The sequence below is a fragment of the Xenopus laevis genome, chromosome 9_10S (genome assembly GCF_017654675.1).
Source record: "Xenopus laevis strain J_2021 chromosome 9_10S, Xenopus_laevis_v10.1, whole genome shotgun sequence".
In the NCBI taxonomy this organism is placed as follows: domain Eukaryota; kingdom Metazoa; phylum Chordata; class Amphibia; order Anura; family Pipidae; genus Xenopus; species Xenopus laevis.
In genome coordinates, this window is record NC_054388.1 from 116,821,762 (window position 1) to 116,848,474 (window position 26,713).

The 26,713-nt window shown below is 41.9% G+C and overlaps 1 protein-coding gene across 3 annotated transcripts in view; it reads left to right on the top strand.

Annotated features, from left to right (window-relative positions):
* Positions 1-17,780, top strand: part of LOC108704217 — a 59,023-nt gene extending 41,243 nt beyond the window's left edge. Inside the window, exons 4-10 of one of the 3 annotated variants that reach the window (XM_041578914.1) lie at positions 2,917-3,201; positions 5,023-5,124; positions 6,881-7,195; positions 12,544-12,894; positions 14,325-14,615; positions 16,662-17,009; positions 17,280-17,780. In XM_041578914.1, coding sequence (XP_041434848.1) covers positions 2,917-3,201; positions 5,023-5,124; positions 6,881-7,195; positions 12,544-12,894; positions 14,325-14,615; positions 16,662-17,009; positions 17,280-17,320 — 1,733 coding nt within the window. In that variant the 3' untranslated portion in view covers positions 17,321-17,780. Of the gene's footprint in view, positions 1-2,916; positions 3,202-5,022; positions 5,125-6,880; positions 7,196-12,543; positions 12,895-14,324; positions 14,616-16,661; positions 17,010-17,267 lie in introns of all 3 variants that reach the window. The other 2 variants (XM_041578913.1, XM_041578915.1) reach the window with 2 other exon arrangements.
* The last annotated feature ends 8,933 nt before the right edge of the window (positions 17,781-26,713 follow it).

A 26,713-nucleotide genomic window follows, 5' to 3' on the forward strand; every position in this document is an offset into this window, starting at 1 on the left:
AATTTTTCTGGCCTCTGTGCTTCAGTGGCTGCAACCAAAAAAATTTATATTTTCAGCATTTATATGGCATAATTTTTCTGGCAACTGTGCTTCAGTGGCTGCGACCAAAAAAATGACTATTTTCAGCATTTATATGGCATATTTTTTCTGGCCTCTGTGCTTCAGTGGCTGCGGCCAAAAAAACTGGGCAAACAATGCCTACAAGGTCAACGTATGGCAAAAAATGACTATTTTCAGCATTTATATGGCATATTTTTTCTGGCCTCTGTGCTTCAGTGGCTGCGGCCAAAAAAACTGGGCAAACAATGCCTACAAGGTCAACGTCGTTGACCTTGTAGGCATTGTTTGCCCAGTTTTTTTGGCCGCAGCCACTGAAGCACAGAGGCCAGAAAAAATATGCCATATAAATGCTGAAAATAGTCATTTTTTGCCATACGTTGACTCAACGTATATGGCAAAAAATTACTATTTTCAGCATTTATATGACATATTTTTTCTGGCAACTGTGCTTCAGTGGCTGCGACCAAAAAAACTGGGCAAACAATGCCTGCAAGGTCAACGTATGGCAAAAAATGACTATTTTCAGCATTTATATGGCATATTTTTTCTGGCAACTGTGCTTCAGTGGCTGCAACCAAAAAAACTGGGCAAACAATGTCTACAAGGTCAACGTATGGCGAAAAATGACTATTTTCAGCATTTATATGGCATATTTTTTCTGGCAACTGTGCTTCAGTGGCTGCGTCCAAAAAAACTGGGCAAACAATGCCTACAAGGTCAACGTATGGCAGTTGTTTAAAGAGAACAGTAGATTACTAGCCAGCAAAGCTACCTAAGCTAAAATGTCCCTCAAATCCCTGCAGACTTCTGTCCCTCCAATACAGAGCAGTATCAAGCAGATTACTAGCCAGCAAACTTACTATCATCTGTCCCTGAAATCACTAACAGCTCTCCCCCTACACTATCTCTTCCAAGCACACACAGGCAGATTTTTCAGATACATTTTTGCCCTTGATCCCCCTCTGGCATGCCACTGTCCAGGTCGTTGCACCCTTTAAACAACTTTAAAATCATTTTTCTGGCCAGAAATGTCTTTTTTAGATGTTAAAGTTCGCCTTCCCATTGAAGTCTATGGGGTTCGCGAACCGTTCGCGAACCGCTTGCATTTTTGCGCAAGTTCGCGAATATGTTCGCGAACTTTTTTTCCGACGTTCGCTACATCCCTATCTGTGGGTTTTACATATATACATGTCTGCAAAGTGTCATTTTCCTTATACACTTTGACATCCACAAACTCGATGCTATGTACATTATAGTTTATTGTCAGTTTGACTGGGCTAGCCATACTGTTTAAATGTTCCACTAAACCCTCCAGCTCTTTAATATGTAACGGGTATATCAATACTTCTTATCACTTTTAAAAAATCATTAGTGTCCTTTAAGTAGCTGCCTATTTGCTGTACACACGGCTGGAGATGATAGTCAACAAATTCAGCAATCTCTCATTAAGGGAACCATTAGCTGAGATGATCGGTCTGCCTGGAGGGAATTGCATGTTTTTGTGTATTTTGGGCAGAGTGTAAATAACCGGTCCAAACAGACATTTGGGTAAAAAGTATTCAAACATCGTTTTAGAAATCCAGCCTTCATTCAATCCAGCTTTCAGTATTTCCTTTAACTCATCATGAAAGCCATTAGTGGGGTCATACGTTCATTTTTCATAATTGGTGATATCACTCAATTGGGACATAAGCTCTTCCTTATAGTATTTATAGTCTAGTACAACTATACCTCCCCTTTTGTCCGCTTTTCTGATTATTATTAACATTTCTATATATATATATATATTCAATGCACCATGCAATATTAAAGATGCACTGAAACACATTTGTCTACTGTTGCCGTGATTGTTTTTGTGGATGACTACTATTAATACTTATGGTTAGCACTCGGCTAAACCTTTTGGACTGGTGAGTACTGATGGAACTTTGAGTAGATATATATGTATAGAATAATGAAGGATCTGCACACTCATTTGTATCTTGTGAACAAAGTGTTTTATTTGGATACAATGTGTTTATTTGGATATCCTTGATAAAGTTCCCCAGGTGGGACCGAAACATCGGATACAATGATGTGCTACAAATAAACACTTCATTCACAAGATACAAATGAGTGTGCTGATCCTTCATTATTCTGCATTCACCATATTGATCATGTACCTCAGCCTCATAAGGAATTGAGTGCAGACACCACCAGTATTGATATATATATATATATTGCAAGAGTGATCCAGGAAATCATAATCCAGTTATTTGCTTGAGGAATAAAGAGAATAACCTCACATCTCCGGCTGAACAAAAGTGAATAGGACACAAAGCATATTGGACCTGTTATCCAGAATGCTTGGCACCTGACATTTTCTGGATAACGGATCTTTCTGTAATTTGGATCTTCACACCTTAAGTCTACTAGAAAATCATATAAACATGACATAAAGCCAATAGGCTAGTTTTGCTTCCAATAAGGATTAATTATATCTTAGTTGGGATCAATTACAAGCGACTGTTTTATTATTACACAGAAAAAGGAAATTCGTTTTTTAAAATGTTGATTATTTGGATAAAATGGAGTTGGTCTTTCCGTAATTTGGAGATTTCTGGATAATGGGTTTCTGGATAACTGATCCCATACCTGTATGTGGTCTGTGGGTCCCTGAGAGTCGGAGCATTAACACCACTTATTTATCTGAAAGTCTCGCTGTATTGCTGAAGGGCTGGTGCTACACTGTACTCACTAGGATGTGGCATTGGGTGATTTTAGGGTGCATTGCCTTTAATCTTTGCAGCAAAGAGCTCCTATAACTGTATTTCTAAATGATTAATTGAGTAAATACTATTCTGTCTCCTGTACCAGCTGCTCCGTCTGTGTCCATCTCCAACAAACCCTTCCACCAGGACATGGAGCAGACACTGACCTGCCGAGCCTGGGGGTATTACCCAGAATCCATTGTTGTCAGTTGGTTCATGAACGGAAGATTTGTGCAGAAGTCTAAGACTCACAGAATTAGTGGCTCTGAGGTGGAGTCAAGCTTTCAGTTTACTCCGATGGTGAAGGACACAGGGATGGAGCTGCTCTGTGTGGTGGAACATGGAACCCTAAAGGAACCGAGTAGCCTCAGGCTGCTGGTGGAGTTCCCAGGTGAGAAGTGTGTTATTCAATATTCTACTGGGTGAGGGAGAAACATCAACAGATACTGCAGACTTAATATAATAAATCTTATACTGTGTACTCATTGAGCAACACTCACCAGTCTTAATGCACATGCCCCAGAGCTGACGCTTCAGGAGGAGACCAACAACATTTTCTGCCACTCACAGAATTACACAAATACACAATATAACTGTAATCCTTTATTCAAACATATGTAAAATACACAATAGCCCTACGTGTTTCCTGACAAAGCTCTTACTCATAGGTTGATTACAATATATACCCAGACTGTATCAGTGAGTGTGGTTAGGGCTAGTAATCAATAAGCCAATGGCACAACAAGGGAGGGACATGTAATAAGATCACTGGGAAAATGGGAAAGAAAAAACAAGTATTATCAATACATCATTAATAACAATTGTGTACTCATGGGCTTCTGTATCAGACTTCCTCCCTTCAGCTTAAACCTCATTGCCCTGGGCTTGAGCATGCTCAGTTTGCTTCTCTTCCCCCTCCCCCTCCCTTCTCTATTGTAATCTGAGCCCAGAGCAGGGAGAGACTCAGGCAGGAAGTGATGTCACACCATGTTAATACTGCAGCTCCTATCCTAAACAAACAGAGAGTTTCTAGAGCTTTTTACTCAGGTATGGTAAAACATTCTACAGAATAAATATAGCATTCTAGCTTGCACTATTGCAGCTAATCTATTGGCAATAAAATGCCTCTGTAGCTTTCCTTCTCCTTTAATGTAAAGATAAACCTATTTTTTAAATGTAGTTAAAATAGTTAATATGATCATAGCAGCAGAGGAAGGAGTTAATATGATGAGAGAAAGAGAGGGAGGAGTTAATATGATCAGAGAAGGAGAGGGAGGAGTTAATATGATCAGAGAAGGAGAGGTTGGAGTTAATATGATCAGGGAAGAGGGAGGAGTTTAATGTGGTGAGACAAGAAGAAGAAGGAGTTAATATGGTCAAAGAAGGAGAGGGAGGCATTAATATGATGAGAGAAAGAGGAGGAGTTAATATGGTGAGAAAAAGAGAGGGAGGAGTTAATGTGATCAGAGAAGGAGAGGGAGGAGTTAATATGATCAGGGAAGAAGAGGGAGGAGTTAATATGATCAGGGAAGAAGAGGGAGGAGTTAATGTGATCAGGGAAGAAGAGGGAGGAGTTAATGTGATCAGAGAAGGAGAGGGAGGAGTTAATATGATCAGGGAAGAAGATGGAGGAGTTAATATGGTGAGAGAAGAAGAGGGAGGAGTTAATATGGTGAGAGAAGAAGAGGGAGGAGTCAATATGGTGAGAGAAGAAGAGGGAGGAGTTAATATGGTGAGAGAAGAAGAGGGAGGAGTTAATATGGTGAGAGAAGAAGAGGGAGGAGTTAATATGGTGAGAGAAGAAGAGGGAGGAGTTAATATAATCACAGAAGGAGAGGGAGGAGTCAGAGAAGGAGAGATTGGAATCAAGAGAACCCCCAGACCAAAGGCTTTTTATATGAGATCAATGAGGGATTGTGTAACGTTCACACCACATGGAAATCTACTCTACTCACTATTGATCCCATTTTTTGTGAATCACCTTCTCCACCTCTCCAGGACATTCATTGTACTGATTCACACAAGACAATCTTACTTTTTTGGGGAATAACATGACTTTCTAAGGGTCCGTTAGACAGTACGTTTATTTTACATTTGTATCAAGTATTAATAGGATTAGGGTGGAAGTAGATAATGTTGGGACTATAGAAGAAATGAAGCCACACACACAGGCTGCACCATTACTGAGCTTTCTGTCCTTGTGTCTCTGCAGTTCTGAAAATGAACATGATGGTGAAGATGATGATGGTCATTTCAGCCGTTGTTTATGTCCTCTTACTCTTTGCCACATTGTATCACATGGAGCAGCAGAAACGTAAGAACTTAATTAAGTAGCTTTTCAATCTCATTTAGTCCTGTTACAATCTTTGCTCTACTCACTACAAAGTGGCAGCAGTCGGACTTTACATGTTGCTCCCACAGACGCACTGAACTCAACACAGAACATTAATTGTTAAACCTTCACAGTGTTTAGTAAATAGAAGAGCCTCCCAGCATTGACCTCCCTCACTAGTGTTTCTCCTTAGTTCTCTCTCCCATGACCCACAGGTACTCACATGCCTCAAAGAGGTGCTACTTCTCTTCAGTCCTTCTCCTGTGCCCAACTACTGTAGGTTCCCACTAAACTAATCGCTAATGATTCTAACTGGTGCTCCATTGCCTTGCAGTTCTACCCCTCCCACTAACCAACTTGTTGGGCCAGTAGCTCCTCTTTTTATTTAACTTAGCAGCCTCCCACCTCTGAGGTGACCTATTATAGGTCTAACCCGACCCTACAGAGCCCAAACCTAACCAGCCTTGTCCCACTCAGCCTATGCACAGAAAGAACCTACTACTATGGGTCCTGTGCTGTCACCAGGTCTTGCTTAACAAAAAAGCATATGTTTCTAGTTCAACCTCTTTTTATGGGTTAGGAAGAAGTAACTCCCCATATATCTCTTGGTTTGTCTCTACAGACACATCCCACCCTAAAAGTTGCTGCCATCTACTGGTAGAACCTCACATTGCATAAATATTTCCAAATCTCTCTATATTTCCCCTTTAAAGAAACGAGATCCAAGAGTCTTGGTAACATCCCATCCCATTTTTGTTCTCCTTATAGCTTTTAAAGTTTGGACAGAAATGACAATGAGACAAGTTTTCAGGTGTAATGATGGTGAAATGAGTTTTCTCCCATGTACTTCATGCCACCTTAACACAAGAAGGTTGTGTTGTTTTTTTTACGTTTGATAAAAATCCCAATGTAATATGTCACCCCTCCCAGTGGTTCTATAAGCAATGCTACTGTCTAGCTTCTCATTTGAGCAGTAGGACTAATGAAATACTCATATTTCCAGTGCATGAAACATTATCAGTGCCAACTAGTCAGCCAACAATATGAATGCTGAGGGGACACCAGTCTATATGATTAGTTTGATATGGACCAGTTTACCTATAAATCACACAATCATGTACATGAAAGGCAAAGAGTTTGCCCAGGTGCAGTAACCCATAACAACCAATCATATATTTGTCTTTAAACCATTGACCGGTAAATGCCACTTGCTGATTGGCTGTTTTATGTAATTAGACAAGTAGCAACATTGCAAAATACAAAAAGTGGGGTTTGTGGGTGCACTCCAAGGCTAAGTTAAAATGAGTTTAAATACAATGGAAGTGCTACTGATTTGGCCAATTAATCAATGCACATTCCCTGGTCCCCTGTCTCATAAGTAATTCAGTATATATACAAGTGCATGTGTTTACAAAAACAGGGTCTTTTTTAGTTACAAAGTTATGATCATAAAGTTGATAAGTCACCATACCACGTCAAGGTAAACCCCATATGGTGGTCCCTCAATTGTTTACCTGCAGTCATAGAATAAAAATTATTTTACTTCTCTGAATAGTAACATTACTTGTGTCTCCTGAACCTTGGTTTCAGTCTGAGGGCTAGATCCTCCCCTTTATTGTATTTCAAGTAGCAACATTGGACCTTTTCTTACATTTCTCTGGCTATAGACATTAGTACAATGTTGACCCAAACTCTGATATGGGTGGAGCTGTGTAGTCATCTCCTTCTGTTCCTGCAGATAAACCCAAGGTGAGAGACATTATCTGCTCAGAAAAAGGGGAATTCAGCTTGGAAGTGGACAATGTCTTCCCTGAACCTATCAATATCACTTGGGATGTTACCCAACCAGCAATGAGTCCAGACTATAAACCTCTACAGTCTTCTCTTCTCATGAGTAAAAAACAGGATGGCACCTTCCATGTCACCAGCACCTGTGAGCACCTGATGGACCAGATCAACCCCAAGGAGTCATTTTCTCTCCGGGCCACCGTAGCACACTTGCAACTGAAACAGTCAGTTTGTAAGGAATGGAATGGAACAGAATATATGAAATGTAAGTGAAACTATTGTGGAATTTGTCTCTAGCTGTGAGTGGGGGTGGTGTAAAAACAAGTGGAACATTAGTGCTTATTTATAGAGGGAACAAATCCATAGAAATATATTGATTTGTCCTTTATAGAGTTGTTTGTACAATCAGTGCCCAATCACATATCTTATTTGACTGTAATAATCATTTCTACACATCAATTTCATAGGAAAAGAGCACAATATAAGAAATAAAAAATAATGTTCTAGGTTTGCATTGATGCTCAGCCACTGAGCTTTAAAAGGGTAGTTCACCTTTAAACACTTGTTTCAGTTCAGTTCGTTTCAGACATTTCCCCAGAAATATCGAATTTTGCGAATTACTTTCTATTTTCTATTTGTCACCATTTCTCTAAAATGAAAGAGTAAAGTTTCATGTTTCCCCTTCTTATGTGTTTGTGAAGCAGCTGTGGGAGGGGGGTCAGCGACCCTGTAACTGATCCATGAGTTGATACATGTGTTTGTCCCTGCTGAGCAGAATCCCTGAGTGACATTAAAGGCAACTGTTAGACTTGATACAATAGTTACACTTATATTCCCCATAGATCCTACTGAGAAATGGACCAACTAATGATCAGCCAATTGGAACAGAATCTGCCCTGGGATCACTGAGCTGCCCCACTCACACTCACACCAACATTCAGCTTTAAACTCTAATTATAGTACACAAAGCCTGAACAGGCTTTGTGTGCTCTGGTTGAAACCTTACACTTGTGAAGGCAAAGCGAGTGTGGGAGCTGCTTAGCGAGTGTTGCATGTGATCGAAGTGTTGCATGTGAATTAAGTGTTAAGCAGCGTTAAAAACCTTAAGGCGTTTAAAACTGAAAAGGTGTTGGTGAGGAATTACATTTGGGAGACTGTAAGTATCCAGTGTAAATATGAGTGGGTTTGCTGGTATTACTCAGTGTGTGTCTTGTCACATGTATGTGGTGTTGGAGCAGCAGTTCCATGCAGTATTTACATGTGAGAGATGTCGGTGGGTTTTCATCTTGGAATCTGAGCTGCAGACTCTAAGGGGTGAACTTGCAGCACTGAGAGCATCGGCAAATGAGGGGGAGGAAAGGAGGCTCGCAGAGCAACCACTGGCAGGGGCTAGTGGAGTGGGGGGAGGAGAAGGGGCAGTGGAGGCTAATGAGGGAGGAAGGTTTGTGACAGTCAAGAGGGGAAGTAGGGGACAGAAGAGTAGGGGGGCTGGTCCACAGTTTGTCCAAAACAGCAAATTCGCCGTTTTGGCTGAAGATGCTGGGGAGGAAAACTCCGAACTGGCGTGTATGGAGCAGGCTGACTCTCGGAGCACCCCGGGAGGCAGTGGCTCTAATACAGGTGGTGGGGGGAGTGCAAGGAAGGAAAGGCAGGTTCTAGTTATAGGGGATTCAATTATTAGAAAGGTGGATAGGGTTATCTGTCGCAAGGCCCCTACATGCCGAACAGTCTGCTGCTTATCTGGTGCTAGGGTTCTGCATGTGGTGGAACGAGTGGACAGATTATTGGGAGGGGCTGGGGAAGACCCAGCGGTCTTGGTACACATAGGTACCAATGACAAAGTTAGAGGAGGTGGTGAAGTCCTCAAAAATGATTTTAAAAAACTAGGTTCAAAGCTGAGGGCGAGGACTTCCAAGGTAATTTTCTCAGAGATATTACCTGAGCCACGAGCAATGCTAAGGAGACAGCGGGAGCGTAGGGAGATTAATGCGTGGCTGAAAGATTGGTGTAGGGAGGAGGGTTTTGGGTTTTTGGAGAAGTGGGCTGATTTTTCAGTCGGCTACAGGCTCTTTGCTAGGGATGGGCTGCACCTCAATGATGATGGGGCAGCTGTTTTGGGAGAGAAGATGGCTAGAGGGTTGGAGGAGATTATAAACTAGGTGTGGGGGGGAGGGTTCAGTAAAAGATTCAGTGGAAGACAGGTTAGATGAGATAGTGGGCAAAGAAAGGGAAAATGGGGGAGGAGATTTGGCTGGGGGTTAAGGACAGGGAGGAGCACATGTCATATGTTCAATATGGTGCCAGTATTAAATGTATGTTTACAAATGCAAGAAGTCTGACTGGTAAAATGGGAGAACTGGAGCTGCTGGTGATGGAAGGAAAATATGATGTGATTGGTGTGGCCGAAACATGGCTGAATGAGTCACATGACTGGGCAGTTAATATCAGTGGCTATACTTTGTTTCGGAGGGACAGAGGCAATAGAAAAGGAGGAGGGGTATGTCTGTATGTTAGGCAGGATTTAAAAGCTCATATAAAGGAGGAGGTTATGTTAGAAAATGAGGGGGCAGAAGTCGTATGGGTGGAGTTCTTCACCAATTGTAAAGAATCCAGCAAATTAATTGTAGGCGTATGCTATAGACCCCCTAATGTAAGTGAGGAGGAAGAGACAAAGCTCCTAATGCAAATAGAAAAGGCTGCTAGTTTAGGTAAAGTCATGATAATGGGGGATTTTAATTACCCAGATATTGACTGGAGCAACGGTACTGCTAGATCAGTTAATGGGAACAAGTTTATAAACTTATTGCACGACAGTTTTCTAGCACAGGTTGTTGAGGAGCCAACCAGAAAAAATGCTATTGTGGATTTAGTGATCTCAAATGACCCAGAACTTATAGCAAATGTGCAAGTCATTGAACCCCTGGGTAATAGTGACCATAATGTTATATCATTTAATGTCTGGTGCAAAAAACAAAAATATACTGGGGCAACAAAAACCAGGAATTTTGCAAAAGCTAATTTTAGTGCCTTGAGGGCTGCCCTACAGAGTATTGATTGGGGCATTAGGTTTTCAGCTAAAAACACATAACAGAAATGGTTGTCCTTTAAAATGATATTAAATCATTACTGTTCTCAATTTATTCCCTTAAGGACTAAACGTAGAAGCTCTAAGAATCATCCTGTGTGGCTTAATACAGAGGTAAAGAAGTTAATGGGAAAGAAGAGAAAGGCATTTAAAAACTACAAATCTGTAGGGACAGAAGCTGCATTTAATGAATATAAACACTGTAATAAATGTTGTAAATCAGCAATCCGGAAGGCTAAGAAAAGAAATGAAGAGTTAATTGCGGTGGAGGTGAAAACTAACCCTAAAAAGTTTTTTAAATATATTAATAGTAAAAAGATGCAGGTTGAGAGTGTTGCTCCTTTAAATAATGGTACCAGTATGGTTGTAACAGATACAGAAAGGGCAAATGTGTTAAATCAGTTCTTTTCATCAGTGTATACAATAGAGGAGTCTGGGTTCACAGGGTCGCTTAATAACTGCACGAATGGTTCAGCTCAATCTAGTCAGTGGCTGACTCAGGATATGATTCAAAAAGCTTTAATAAAAATTTATGTAAACAAGGCTCCAGGGCCTGATGGCATACACCCCCGGGTTCTAAGAGAGCTTAGTTCAGTTTTAGACCAGCCCCTATTTCTGATTTTCTCAGATTCACTGTCATCTGGTATGGTGCCTATGGATTGGAGAAAAGCTGATGTTATTCCAATATTTAAAAAGGGATTACAATCTCAGCCTGGCAATTATAGGCCAGTAAGCTTGACATCTGTGGTGGGCAAATTATTTGAAGGCTTGTTAAGGGATCATATTCAAAATTTTGTCCTAATGAATGGCATTATGAGCAACAATCAGCATGGCTTTATAAAGGATAGGTCATGTCAGACGAATTTGATTGCATTTTATGATGTGGTAAGTAAGATGCTGGACAGTGGGGAGGCAGTAGATCTATTTGGATTTTGCCAAAGCGTTTGATACTGTGCCCCACAAACGACTGCTTTCTAAACTAAGGTCTGTTGGGCTTAATGAAGTCGTTTGCACATGGATAGGAAACTGGCTACAGGATCGGGTTGTTAATGGGACATTCTCTACTTGGAGTAAGGTTCTTAGTGGGGTCCCCCAGGGCTCAGTATTGGGTCCACTTTTATTTAACTTGTTCATCAATGACTTAGGGGAGGGTGTTGTAAGTAATGTATCAGTGTTTGCAGATGAGACAAAATTATCAGCCCAATTAATTCCATCCAGGATGTGGCACTTGCAACAGGATCTTGACTAACTGGCAATCTGGGCAGCTAAGTGGCAAATGAGATTCAATGTTGATAAATGTAAAGTCCTGCACCTGGGATGTAACAATATCCACTTATACCCTTAATGGGACTGCACTAGGCAAATCCATAATGGAGACGGAGCTTGGAGTCCTTGTAGATAATAAACTTGTCTGTAGCAAGTAATGCCAGTCAGCAGCATCAAGGGCAAATAAGGTCTTGACTTGTATTAAATGGGGCAGAGAGTCACGGGAGGAGGGGGTCCCACTGTATAGAGCACTTGTAAGGCCCCATCTAGAATATGCCGTACAGTTTTGGTCTCCATCACTCAAACAGGATATTATTGTATTAGAGAGGGGACAGAGAAGGGCAACTAAGCTGGTAAAGGGAAAATCTTAGCTATGAGGAAAGACTGGCCAAATTGGAGATGTTCACGCTGGAGAAGAGGCGCTTAAGGGGAGATATGATAACTATGTATAAATATATAAGGGGATCATATAATAATCTCTCTAATGCTTTATTTACCAGTAGGTCTTTCCAACTGACACAAGGTCACCCATTCCGATTAGAAGAAAAGAGGTTCCGCCTAAATATTCGGAAGGGGTTTTTTACAGTGAGAGCTGTAAAGATGTGGAATTCTCTCCCTGAATCAGTTGTACAGGCTGATACATTAGATAGCTTTAAGAAGGGGTTGGATGGCTTTTTAGCAAGTAAGGGAATACAGGGTTATGGGAAATAGCTCATAGTCCAAGTTGATCCAGGGACTAGTCCGATTGCCATTTTGGAATCAGGAAGGAATTTTTCCCCCTCTGAGGCAAATTGGAGAGACTTCAGATGGGTTTTTTTGCCTTCCTCTGGATCAACTGGCAGATAGGTAGTTAATAAAAAAAAAAAAAAAGGTTGAACTCGATGGACATGTGTCTTTTTTCAACCTTACTTACTATGTTACTATGTTACTATGTAGTAAATGGTCAAATATAAAACTTGGAAAGTAATTGAAAAAAGTCATTATTTCTGGGGAACAATCTGGTACTACAAAAAGCTTTTGGAAGGTGAACATCCCCTTTAGAGGCCGGTAAGGGCAGATACTGATCAGATGTCCAACTGAGACCAGTATAAAGATGTGCTGCTCATGTGGAACCTCTTCCCTCATACATATACAGGTATTTACGGGCTGCTTTGAGGGCACAATTTGCATCTTGCAGCAAAGTTCCCCATGAGCTATTGCCCTAATGATGGATTTAGAAAGACATATTTAATCTGCACTATAATGATCTACATTTATTTCAGATGCTGTGTTGAGGCCAGTGATTGGAGAAATAACCAAACCCATTTTCTATCCTAACAAGAAGGCCATGATACAGTTCCAGATCTCTCATTATTTCCCTGATGCTCTGACTGTGAGTTGGTATAGGAAGGAGGCAGGGAAAGAAGATTTGGTTCTAGTAACTAGAAGTGGGAGGTATGAGATCCCAAAGATTATACCCCAAAAAGAGAAGGATGGGACTCTCACCTGTACGGCAAATTTGTCTTTTACTCCATCACTGAGTGAGGATGAAGGAGCAGAATTTATTTGCAGAGTGGAACATCCTGGCCTGGAGGAGGCGATAGAGAGTCGCACAGGGCTGATACATGTGTGGGGTGAGTACTCACCAGTGAAGTGTGGTTACTAAGAGGAGCATAGGGCTGCTACATCATGAATAGTAGGTGAGAATCTTTACTATACCAATGGGCTTAGTGGCCCCCGGGGTGGTTCTTTGCTCCCTGTTTGTGATGAGCTTTTATCCCAAGAAACATTTCATTCATTGGACCTTCCAATAGAAGTTCCCATCCCCTGATTATCTCATGTATTTGTCTTCCAGCAAAACCCCAGGTCTTACAGCCCATAAAACTCTCCATTAGTGACTCCAATGAGGTTCAATATACATAACATCAGCCTTGATTAATGGTCCAGTGTGGCCCAACACTTTGCCATTTTGGTTTATGTCTTTGCTTTGAGCCAATAAACCCCAGGCACTCATCAACTTATATATACAACTTATCAACTGTATATATACATTATAACATATGAATTATCAGCAATGACCCCTAAGCTTAGCGTCTCACTGAGCATGTGCAGTGTCACTGACACTCCAAGTACAAAATGGGGTCCTGCTGTGCACAACTTTGGCCTGTCATATAAAATTCAGCATTTATACTCATATTTATTTTTAGGGTTTAGTTATCCTTTAAGACATCTTCTATCCCACCACTGCCACCAAATGTCAGGATAATAACCTTACAGAACCTATAACATTGAATTAAAAAAAAAATTGTAGAATTGTTTTCCAGTCTTTCTGTCTCTTCTGTAAGTCTTACTGGAACTGGGGTGCCTGGACCTCCCCTGCTGGTTCTGTCTATTGTTCCTATTCAGACAGAGCAGACTTGTTGGAGCCACTGGGTGAATCAGAAGCTACACCATTGCTATTGTCTATGCAGTCACACCTTGACTATGTCCAGGACTCTTTCAACTCAATTGCTACAAGAGATCAAATCATTTACAGATCCAGTACAGGCTCAAGTGTGTCTATTTTTTGTGAAATAATCCGTATTTGGACATTTTCAAACATCCCACATTGCAGGCAGAATAGCCAGAATATAGTTGCAAAGTTTCTGGAACTAAATGAGATAGATGAGACTTTTGGAGGAGCATAGTCACCCCCTGCACCCTAACCCTGAGCCCCTGCTCTTACATTTCATTGTATCTAATATGTCCCTTGGGAAACTGAAACTCACAGCTTACAGGGGAATTTCACCTTTATTAGCAAAACGAATGTAACTATTAACTGGAATAAAACATAAAGCACAGCCCTAAGACCCCTAGAAATGTCTTCAAACTCTCCATAACCTGACAAATCAGTTGAAGTTTATTTAAGTATCTCAGACTTTTTGCCGTCGCTGGTAACTGGCTGCTTATTGCCACCTGAGACTTGGGTTTAACCTCACTTTATGGCAGAAGGGCCCAGTATACAAGTGACTCTTCAGTAAGTGACACATAAAAGCTCATCTTTGGCTCTTCCCTTTGTTTCCAGCTCGTCCCAAGGTGAGTGAGTTCAGAATGGCAGGAGAATGGGGTCTCTCCTTGGAGGCGGAGGGGTTTTTCCCTAGAGACATTGAATTTTCCTGGGAAGTTGCGCAGGGAAATAAAAGGGAAGTTACAAGTCTCCCATGTGAGTTCAGCATTAGTGAAAATACTGATGGGACCTATAAAGCCACAAGTACCTGTCACTGCCTGAAGGATCAACTGAACTATCTGCACACTCTGAAGGTCTCTGTCCAACATGAAACTCTGGGGGCCCCAGCCTGTAAGGACATAACACAAGGTAAGGACAAAGTATATACAGTATAATATATATCTGGTAATGTCCATGAACTCTGGGGCACCACTGTATAAGGATATAACACAAGGTAAGGGCCAAGTATATATAATATATATATATGATAATGTCAATGAAGCTCTGGGAGCCCAAGTCTGTAAGGACATAAGTTAAGTCATTTATAATTCTGGCTATAGTTTAAGACTGAATGAGATGCCAGTTGAGGGATATGGGCCATGACAACAAAAGGGAAGAGAAATGGACATAGGGAGATTTAGTGTGATGAGCGGCTTCGGAGTTTCCTTCCTGACAGGGGTTTCAGAATTAAGATATAGAGTTGGTTTAGGTGCCATGTTACGTAGCACCAGGCAGAAAGAAGCAATGACCAACACTAATTTGTGCCATAACTGCAGCTTTCAAAACAGAGGATGTGCTGGAGGGCACCCAGAAACTTGCAGAAGGCCACAATGGTGAGCAGATGAGATAGACATGCTAGTGTCTCTGTCTGGCAAGCAGAAGGGTGATCCAACTTACAAGGCATTGAGATAAGGCACCAACAGGCCAAACAGAAGGATCCAACCATCTGCCATGGTGAGCCTTGTACAAAATGGCAACCAGAGACAAAAATGAAACTGTTCTGTAAAGTTATAGGAGGACCTAGACAAAGATCCATCATATCAAGCTAAAACTACCACTAAAACAGTACAGTGCTGTATAGATAAAGATACATGTACATATAGAGATGAGTGGAGAGGGGATTGGGGAGGCGCCTGCAAGGTTAGAGAATCTGGGGTGAGTGGTAGAATAGCAGGACATGGAGGTTATGGTACCAGGTGGGCACAGAGAGAGAAGAGGTTGAGTGTGTGATGCCACATGTCTGGACTGCAGGAGATACTGGCAGTTGGGTTGGGAACAGAACAGCTGAAGACAAAGGAGAACAAAAAAAAGTTCTTCCTCAAAAGTGGATCAATGTAGAAGGTTTGAGGTGAGGGACAGATGTTGTAGCTGGTATCAGAGATCTAGACATTAGAGTGGTTGGTGGAACATCTGCAGAATGAGAAGGTCATGCTCCAGGTCTAGGACAGATCCAGTTATTTGGGGGTTGGTGGAGGGACCCTGTTATAATACAACTGGCAATTTGTGGATGCTGACAAATGCCAGAGGGGCTGCTGTAAGTTGTAATAGCAGTCACTATTTATTGGGCTGGTGGGGGGCTGCTTGGCCTCTGTGTTTTGGAATGCCAGGGCCTATTGTGAATCCCAGTCCAGACCAGTACAGCTCCCATTCCTGCACCCCTAACTCTGCAAGGTCATCTACCCAAGATGGCACCCAGCACCTTTGAACAGAGAAATACATTAATGGAATAGTGTGTGAACCTGAGCAAAAGGCTCACCCCCTAGCTCCTATATATACTGTATATGGGTACAGAGAAGGGCTTCTTAGGCATCAGCCAATCAGGAGTGACTTTTTATTATATTGTGCTGGCTCATTTAATCCACTTGTCTCATCATTAGGCTGTGTGATAATGTTCTTAAAAAATGAAACTGCCCTTATAACTGTCTGGATTTGCCCCTGCTCATTGTGTGGGACAGTACTTATACCCCAACATACTACAAAAACATACTGGGAACTGTAGAATAGCAACATTTATATTATCAGTAATAGAAAGATGAATCATTAATGTAATCAATAATGTTGGGCAGAGGCTGGAATATGAATAGGGGAGGCCATTTGTTTAGATGGGGTCAGTGACCCCTGTCTGAAAGCTGGAAGGAGTCAGAAGAAGAAACCAAATACTTCAAAACCTTTAAAAAAGAAAAAGACGTAGGCCAGTTTACAAGTTGTTAGAATTAGCCATTCTATAACATAATTAAAGATAACTTAGAGGTGAACCACCCCTGTAATATATATTCATATAGTTCTTCACTAACTGTATTCATGGCTGTTACTTTCCCATTCAAGAGTTGTAGATATTTTACATTTACTGACTCATTTCTTCCATGAGGTTTCCTGTATTAATCAGAACTGATAGAAATTCTCTTTCTTCTGCAGATTTCCCATGGCGCCCACAGGTGGGAGAGATACTGGTACCAGAACTGATTGAGCTTGAGGAAACCCAACTGACATGTAACATCTCCAACTACTTCCCTGATGCTCTAACTGTCACCTGGTTTATAAAGAACAAGGAGAGTGAGGAATTAACTGACGTTACTCTGTATATCAGGTACCGACCTGACACTGTGTCCCAGTACCAACCGGATCAGACTCTCACCTGTACAGCAAGTTTGACTTTCTCTCCATCACTGGGCATGGACCTTGGAGCAGAATTTATCTGCAGAGTCAAACACCCCAGCCTGGGGGAGGAGATAGAGAGGAGAACAGGGACATTATATGTGAGGGGTGAGTAGCACCTAATAACCCACTGGCACCCACTGACCTACAGACACACCCCAGCCTGGGGGAGGAGATAGAGAGGAGTTACATCATTGATTGGGAAACAAATGGGTGACGGAGAGGTACAACCCCTGTTCCCCTTAATTAATAATGGAAGTAAATATAAGAGGAATAAAAGAACAAAACAGAGAATAATTGATTTATCAGAGAAATAGGAGGAAAGTACAAATAACATGTGGCTGATTTATATTTCTGTGTTTCCAGGTGATCCAACAGGTCTCAGCCCATCAGTGGAACAATGGGAGGAAATTGACTGAGGGCAGGAGATAATGGAATGGTCAGTTTGTGTCAGTGCCACTTCTGATGGGTCTGAGGAAAACACCAAGGTATATATAGACAATAAGTACTGATACCCCAATAAGTCTGCACCTCCATAATAACAATAGTCAGAGGCATCAGGGCAGATAATCCAGTACTCAGGCTCCACTAAGTCTCCACTCACCAGTATGTGTGTCTGTGAAGCTTCTCGGCCTCTTCATGGAAACAATAGGAACTTGCTGGGAGGTGGGGCCAATAGGGGCATAAAAAGGGCCACAAAGGGAGGCTCGGAGGCCAGTCTCCGGCACATCAGTTCTACTGTTTCACTTACTCTTCCGCCATCATTTACTTGGGACTGTGGATGGACTTTTGTGGCACTTCACAACTGACTTTTTATTCACTTACTTCCATAGTAAAATGTGTTTGGTCTTTACAAAATAAAGTGAAAAATGTCATGTGGTTACTCTCCAGTTGTTCAGAGATATACATAATTAATTTGGGTCCATCAAGGTATTCTTTTGTTTCATCCAGTGGTGTAACTAGATATTACCAGGCCCCATAGCAAATTCTTTTTCAGGCCCCAAAAATGTCAAGAAGTTTAACTGTTTTACTAATAGTTATTGAAATTGTATATAAGTTAGTACCTCTTGGGGCCCTATACCTCTTGCTTCTCTGTAGTTACACCCCTAGTTTCATCATTTTCATGGCACCAGCCATATGGCAATTGAATGACAATCAGACTCAGCAGATGGCAGTTATAAAGTACAGGCACAATACTGGCACTTTCTTACTTTCAGTACACAATGCTCAGGCACACCCTGCCCTTCTTCATATTAAACTCAGTGCTCAGCTGGGGGCCTCCTTCACTATGAAGATTGAAATGATTCAGCTGGGACAACTGAGAGGGTGGCATGGGGTAGAGAACTCATTGGTGGGGCAGGGGGGCATGGCATTAAAGGAGTTAAAAGTTGGTTGGAAACATCATCAAGTAGAGGAGAAGCAGTGATCCACATTTGCTGAGGAAGTGGAAACTGTGTCAGTAGGGAGGAGATTCTGAACTGTTCCAATTGGCTGATCCATTAGTTGGTCCATTTCTCAGTAGGATCTATGGGGAATATAAGTGCAACTACGGGCTGGACAATGATGTAAGGGGTGGGGCTGGGAGGAGAGGGGGTGTGTCATGGAAGGGGCTGGACAATGATGTAAGGGGTGGGGCTGGGAGGAGAGGGGTGTGTCATGGAAGGGGCTGGACAATGATGTAAGGGGTGGGGCTGGGAGGAGAGGGTGTGTGTCATGGAAGGGGCTGGACAATGATGTAAGGGGTGGGGCTGGGAGGAGAGGGGGTGTGTCATGGAAGGGGCTGGACAATGATGTAAGGGGTGGGGCTGGGAGGAGAGGGTGTGTGTCATGGAAGGGGCTGGACAATGATGTAAGGGGTGGAGCTGGGAGGAGAGGGTGTGTGTCATGTAAGGGGCTGGACAATGATGTAAGGGGTGGGGCTGGGAGGAGAGGGGTGTGTCATGGAAGGGGCTGGACAATGATGTAAGGGGTGGGGCTGGGAGGAGAGGCTGTGTGTCATGGAAGGGGCTTGACAATGATGTAAGGGGTGGGGCTGGGAGGAGAGGGGTGTGTCATGGAAGGGGCTGGACAATGATGTGAGGGGTGGGGCTGGGAGGAGAGGGTGTGTGTCATGGAAGGGGCTGGACAATGATGTAAGGGGTGGGGCTGGGAGGAGAGGGGTGTGTCATGGAAGGGGCTGGACAATGATGTAAGGGGTGGGGCTGGGAGGAGAGGGGGTGTGTCATGGAAGGGGCTGGACAATGATGTAAGGGGTGGGGCTGGGAGGAGAGGGGTGTGTCATGGAAGGGGCTGGGCTGAGGCATAGACAGGTAGATTGGGGGAGTAGGCAGGTAGAGAGGAGAGTGAGGTTGGGGAGGAATTCGGATGGACTGGGGACAGAACCACTGGTCATTACATTGTAATAGCACCGTCCCCTGGCTACTATTTTAGAGGTTCAGCTGGAGAAATACTAGCCAGGTGGCAATCCAGTCATTATCTTTTGCTGAGCTATGTTTTGCAATAGCCATTATTTAAAGGGACAGTAAACCCTACTGCACTGCTCACACTTTACACTTTACTTTAGTTGTTGCTGGACTACAAATCCCAGAATAATGTAACATATTATCAAGGCTGAGGCATGCTGGGAGCTGTAGTCCAGCAACATCAGTGTTGTATTCTTTAAGAAATATTGCTGTAAAATACAAACTAATCCTCCAATGAGAATCGCAGCTGATGTGAGTAACTCTGGCTCCATGTTGTTTGTTCTGCAACTGGAGTTGGAAACATTAAGGCCAGTTTCACTGAACAAGTCTGTCCTTTATCCCCATGTCTCATTCCAGTGTCATATAATGAAATAAATAAAATAATGTGTGTGTAGGGCCCTATAGGGATACAGGCCCTATAGAGTAAATCTTTTCACCATTTCCTTGGGTTATTGGGTAGAATCCCTGTTACAAAATAACCTTTACAGTGATAGGCTGAGAGATTTGATGACACTGCTCTGACTCACTCCTATATAGTGAGTGCAGGGAGTGGCCTCTTCCTCTTTTGCCTCTGGATGTGATTCCAGCTGGATGTGCTCAGGGGGACTGAGTGCAATAGGCCCAGAAGAAGTCATGTGACCAAGTCGGGGAGCAGGTAACCCCGTGAATGAGGCATGGGGTCTGCTGAATGGAAATCTCCTTCTCCTGGATCCCTCGGCCCTTTGCTGCCCCCGCTGGAAACAAACAAGTAGGTGGGCAAACACACAGCCAATAGTGGGGTGAGTGGAAACTCAGGCCTATGAATTTTTCCTTGCGGGGGCCCAATCCATGGTAATTATTCCAGTGCATTACAGGATTACACATTTCATGCATTTCAAGGATACAAATTTGTATGTAACACAAAGAAGGGGTTAATAATTTCAACCTGTTATTCCTCATTGCATCAATTGTCACTTTCCATTCTGACTGTCAGTTCAGCCACGTTGTTGTCATTTGTTTTACTGACACTTCCAGCAGCCTCTGCTCTGACAACTTTCAGCTTCAGCCACAAGAATAATCGTCTGTTTAATGGGAATGAATCAAATGAAACATTGCTTTTTATATATTATATTTATGCCATATTTCTAGTTTCTATTTTATTGACCCAGCCTAGAGTTTAAGCGTCTCTATAGTAGTGTAACAAACTAGAAGACATAGATTTTATGTTTCCCTGATTCCAATATACACAAACCATAAAATCTATATCTGCTAGTGTGAGACAGGATTGGTGTTTGCAGTTCTGAAGCAACACTTGTGTATCTCACTGTTGTTTCACTTCTGTCTGCAGAGTCTTCACCTTTGCTCTTGATGTCATTGTATGATTATTACCTGAGACCCCTATCATTAGCCTTCCCTTCCCCCCTTATCTGCCTTAGGTCTGGCCTCTGTAACTACCAGGACGAGGGGTCTTGATCTTTCATTTATATTAATAGTCCTAAATACCAGCCATTACCCGTCATGGAATAGAGTGTTCTCATTATTCTATTGTTAATATCATTATTTTATTGTCATTCCCCTCTCGATGCATCTCTGTACTCCTCATATTAGCATATGGGTAAGAGGGGGCCCCTGAGAACGAGGGAGGCTTGTTATAATTAAGACAGTGGCCTGTGAGCTATAGTTCTTTACTTTGGCAGTACAAGTACAGAAGTGCAGCTAAAACTGGTAATGAAATAGAGCAGTGACCTAGGGGTCGGCCTTCACTTCCTGCTCCAGGAAATGTCTTGGTCAAGTGATGTTGGTAACAAGGAAAACTAACAATAATGGGTATATATATGTAAGTATATAGGTGCAACATGTATAACATATATATATATATCATTCTAAGCATATGATACTTTAAAATATTTGTATATGAACAAAACATGATTCTAATGATTCTAATGATAATGCATAATATAGATCATAATGCAACTTTAAACTTTTTTTCTTCTTTTTTTCTTCAATCCTCCCCCATATCCAGCTAATATAAGCTTTACGTTATATATGGAAATCAAATGAGCTCAGAAACTGGGGAGGAGATACAGTAACTTATGACCTAAAGCATAATACTTACAAGTAAATATAGACTAAGTACCAATACTAGGATGATTAGGATAGACCTAAAGAAACCTTCAATGAAGTTGTTTAACCAGCTGTAAATATTATCTAATCCTCTGAAATAACTAAACCCTTCTTTAGAAATATTATACTTATTGTTGCATCTCTAAAACCTTGTCTATATGGCTCTTTATTTGGATAACCTCTATATTCATAGCTATGAACACAATTTTACCTTTGTTGTTTTTATGACTGATCTATAACTAAACATACAGAGAAACCACTTCATTATCACACAATTTAACTATATCACATTCAATACTGTATGAAACTAAAACTAAAAATAACCCGCTTCAGTATTAGTCCATCAGTTCATCATGGCTGTGGATAGGCATATGAAGAAATAATACAGTAGTCTTGTACAGTTGTAAGAGTCCATAATCAGTCCATGGATCCAATATCACTGATATGAATGACAAACTGCTCTTTGTATGTATGTAGAGTTTCCATCAATGTGTGCTGTGATCAATGATCGCTGTTCTATTTAAAAAGGATTGAGATATAATGGATAATCTCAACAGCTACTGATGTCGTTTTGCTTGTAAATCAGATCATCAACCTGGAAACAAAAAGAAAATGTGACAATATCGAGTGCTCTCTCGAAATACTGACCTGAGTAACCAAGTGTGTTCTAATGAAGCTGTACAAACTGTCAGTAATGAGAAGTGGTTGTACATTTATGATATGAGTGAAGGACGTTTGTTTTCTTGTGGTTAATTCAAATGGAGAGAGTCCACAACAGCTGATAGGATTGTTACAGAGAATTGACAGGACAGCTGGGAGTAAATCCAACCAAATGCTGCCACTAATTGTGTTGTTGGAAGTGGGATGGTACAAAGACACAACTCCACTTAATATCACTGTCATTTGCAAATGTCTCTCAGAGTTTAATAGGTTCTTTTTATGACTTCCATTGTCCAAGATAATGAACTGGGGAATACCGTGTCTTCATTGTGTAAACTGTCCAATACAACCTGTGATGTTTCCTTCTTATAAGAGAACAAATATGGATCAATCATTACTAGGAAATACATTTAACAAATCCCCTCTAGTAACACATTTAGCAGAGATGATTTTTTCTTTCTCTACTGCAGCAGCGGCACAAGCACATATGCTGCACTCTCATGAACTGAAAATGTATTTAATGTGTATAGTAAAATATTTTTCTCCTTACACTTATGCTTTATCTGTTATAACAGCCTTTCAAGTTCTAAAGGGAAGAATACTAATAGTTTTCTGGGCAGGAAAATTCAGTTTTCTGTCCCACTTATCCCTTCTGCTGTTACACTTAACAAGGGCTTTAAAACTCCTCTATAATAGCTAGGAGGATGTTTTAGATGTTATAACAGATAAAGCATATCAAACTAGAAGACATAGATTTTATGGTTTGTGTATGTTGGAATCAGGGAATCATAAAATGATGTAACAGATACTGCAATATTTCCTATAATAAGCTCACATGCCTCTAATATAGGAGGAGAACTTTTGACCAGGTATGGTATTTCCCTGTACCCTTTGCTCTTATGGTAAATACTCAGTAATAAGGAATAAAAGGTTATTGTAAGAGGAGTGTCTTTGGGAAGTTCTCCTGTCACACTTTAGTACTACACTATGGTGTGATTGTGACAACTTCCTAAGCAAAACTCTTGTCTTGTTTGTCTTTGTCTAATAAATAACCTCACTTATTTGAATAGCCTTCTCTCTGAGTTTTGCTTTTATAAACGAGGTCTGAGTAATAAAATTACCAACACTCTCCAACTGTCATCCCTTCAGTTTGGGCAACTCAGAGACATGGGGCAGGGCCACCATCAGGGGGACAAAGGGGGTACAATTGTAATGGTCCCAAAGGGGGGGCTCGGCTGTGCTGCAGTATTTGAAATAGCCCACCTTGGCAGTGCCTAAAAGGTGGCGTCTCTTTGAAAGTCCTGAAAAACCGAACTGCCGAAGTCCCAAAGCCGCAAAAAGACCTGAAGTCATGGAGCCAAACGCGATCCCCAACCAGTAGCTTGTGAGTAACATGTGGCTCTTCAACCCCTTGGATGTTGCTCTCAGGATCCTCAAAGCAGGAGATTATTTTCGAATTCCAGACTTCATAGCAGGTTTTAATTGGATAAAAACTAAGTATATTGCCAAGTAGAGTCTCCTGTAGGCTGCCAGTCCGCACAGGGGCTACCAAATAGCCAATCACAGCCCTTATTTGCGTTAGCGCTGATGTCTTTGTGGTCTTTTAACTGTGGTGTGGGGGGATCTGGGGTGATGCTTGGGGGCTGGGGTGGGCAAGGCCCAGGTGGCCCCAAAAATGTTGTTTCAAATGGCAGCCCTGCCTGGGGAGAGCTCCTCCTTATTACAATCCTTGTAGGAGCACAGGCTGCTCATGATACAGGACATCACTATCTCACTCTCATGAGAGACCAAAAAATAATCTAAACGTACATGCACCTTATGAACAGCGGAATAGAAGCTAAATCGTCTTGCCCTTGGGTGTTCTATACACCAAACATCATATAAGGGGACCTGATTAAATAATTGGCGTGCTTCCCTGGATAGTACGTGGGCCGAAGAGTCAGAGGATGGATGTGATCTATCCTCTTGTTGCGAAAAAGGGACATTAAAATCTCCGCCAATGACCGCATACGGAGAACTATAAGCAGTCAATTTGGCAAAGACTTTTTTAAGGAATTTAACCTGCCCTCTATTTGGAGAGTAAACATTCCCTGGTATTATCGATCTACCTGGGGGCGTGGCCTGGCTGTGGAGCTGTATGGAGGTCTGATCCTATAGCTTTGCATGAGACACTGGAAAAGCAGCTCACAGCACCTGTTTAAAGCTTTATTTAGTGGCGAAATTGCAGGGGAACACTCTTAGAACAACATGGAATACAGGAAAGTCATTTCTAAGACAAAGAAAGATAGCCCCAGACCAAGGAAGCTGACTGACTGGTTCAGCACTCCAGCACAAGATGGCGACTGCTCTGAGGAGAAGGACCAGCACTATGCAGCATCCCAAGCTCCTTTGCCTCAAAGAAATCCTTTTTCACCATTATATGCCTCACAGAGCCTGAATTCTCCTGATTTGCAGCACAGAGGCAGCAGTGATGACACCCCAGACACACCAACATCAGGCCCAGATTTGTGGAAAGGCCACCTAGGCCCGGGCCTAGGGCAGCAGGATTTTAGGGGGGCGGCATGTTGCCAAAACACACCCACATTGGTTCAAAAACACTGGGGATGCGCTGGAGATACGATCATTTTTTAAATTTTCCCATTGATTATGAAAATTTGCACTAATAAAGTGGAGGGGAGAGGGGCGATGAACAGCAGTGAGCCTAGGGGTGCCCTTTATGTAAATCCGGCCCTGACCAACATCACGCAGTCCTGCAAAATCGAAGCTGCGCACAGAGCACCGGGAAGTCCAGGTAGGACAAGATTCACACACACTGGCAGCAGCTGCAGCTGATTCAGACCCTCTAACACAGTTTCCCACTTCTGATCAGCCGATCTCCCAGAACTTTTTCAAGGGGTTTATGCTCTCCTTTAGAAGCTCTCTTCACAGTGACATAAAACTACTATCAGATCATGTGGCCCAGTTCGCTACTGAAACAAATTCAAGAGTTACTAAAATTGAGCAAAAAATGGCTGACGTAACAATTGCGCATAACGAACTGGTAGACGCACACGAGGAGTTGCAGGATGATGTTAAATGGTTAAAGGAGAAAATAGTTGACGCGGAAGATCGCAACCGACGTAATAATGTAAAAATCAGAGGGATCCCAGAATCGGTTTCAACAGATGGTCTGAAGTTGTATGTGAGGGACATTATTAAATCAACACTACCCAGTGTGGCAGACAACGAGCTGGTTATAGATCGGGCGCACAGGCTGCCGAAACCCAGCTTCCTTCCTGAGAGAGTGCCTAGAGATGTCATCATCAGGCTACACTTCTACCGGCATTCCTGGCAGCAACTAGAAGAGGCCAAAAACTGCCTGATCCTTATCAAGATTTAACACTATACTCGGATTTGTCACAGATGACCTTACAAGCTAGGAGAGAGTTTGGTCCAGTTACTGCAACCCTGAGGAACAACAAAATCCCTTATAGATGGGGCTTTCCCACCAAATTGTTGATCAGCAAACAAGGAACACTTTTTGCTTTAAAGAATGTAAAGGAGGGACTTGTTCTATTGTCCCAATGGAACATGCAGATTGTGAACCCAAGAGAAGGGAGACTTGCACTGACCACTCCTCATCAGCAGCAGATGGACTGGTCTCATGATAGGCCTGAGAGTGAAAAATCCTCTGAAGCGTCAGGAGGACGTTAAAATGTGAAATCCAGTGTTTCATTCCACAAACTTTTACCCCGTAAGACTTTTCCGCTCAGGGTACCACTATTCCTTTCCCTGAGGAGAACTGTCCTGATACATAGTCCACTGCAGTGGACCTGACCTAACAGGCCTACGGTAACAACTAACTTTGACTGAACTTTTTTTTTCTTTTTTCTTTCAGTGATGGCATCAAAATCCTGATGTCACTGCTTTCACTGAGGTTCTTTCTGTTTTTGTTTATTTTATTTTTATTAACATCTTTCTTCCATAACAGGATTAAAAAACATGGACTTTGGTATCTGATATACATAGAGACTGTAAGTGATGGATCTCACTATAGCAGAGTTGGTTTGATTGTTATATATATGACTTATTGCAGGTTTGATATGACTGATGACACAAGAATTTAAGGTCTTGTCCAAAAATGTGAGAGGGCTAAATTCGCATTGGAAACGCTATCTCCTACAAAAATTGGTTAAAGATGAGAAGGTGGATATAGTATGTCTCCAAGAGACACATCTGAATGATAGAGGAGCTTCTATATTTAAGTTAGAGCAATTCTCTAATGTTTTCCATTCTACATTACCAGAGAAAAAGAAATGTGGTGTATGCATAGCTGTAAGGGATTCACTAGGTTTTGAGGTGACTGACACATTTAGTTGTAAAGGTGGTAGATTGGTGGTTGTCTCAGGTAAAATCAACTCCCAAGAATATACGATAGCGAATATCTACTCCCCTAATGAACACCAAACAAGTTTTTTAAATAAAAAATTGAGAAAAATTTCTACTATTTCAAAAGGCTATCTAATTATAACAGGGGATTTGAATGCAGTGACAGATCCGTCTGATGACTGTACCACCAAACGTAAAAAAAACCCCAGCCGCTATTCA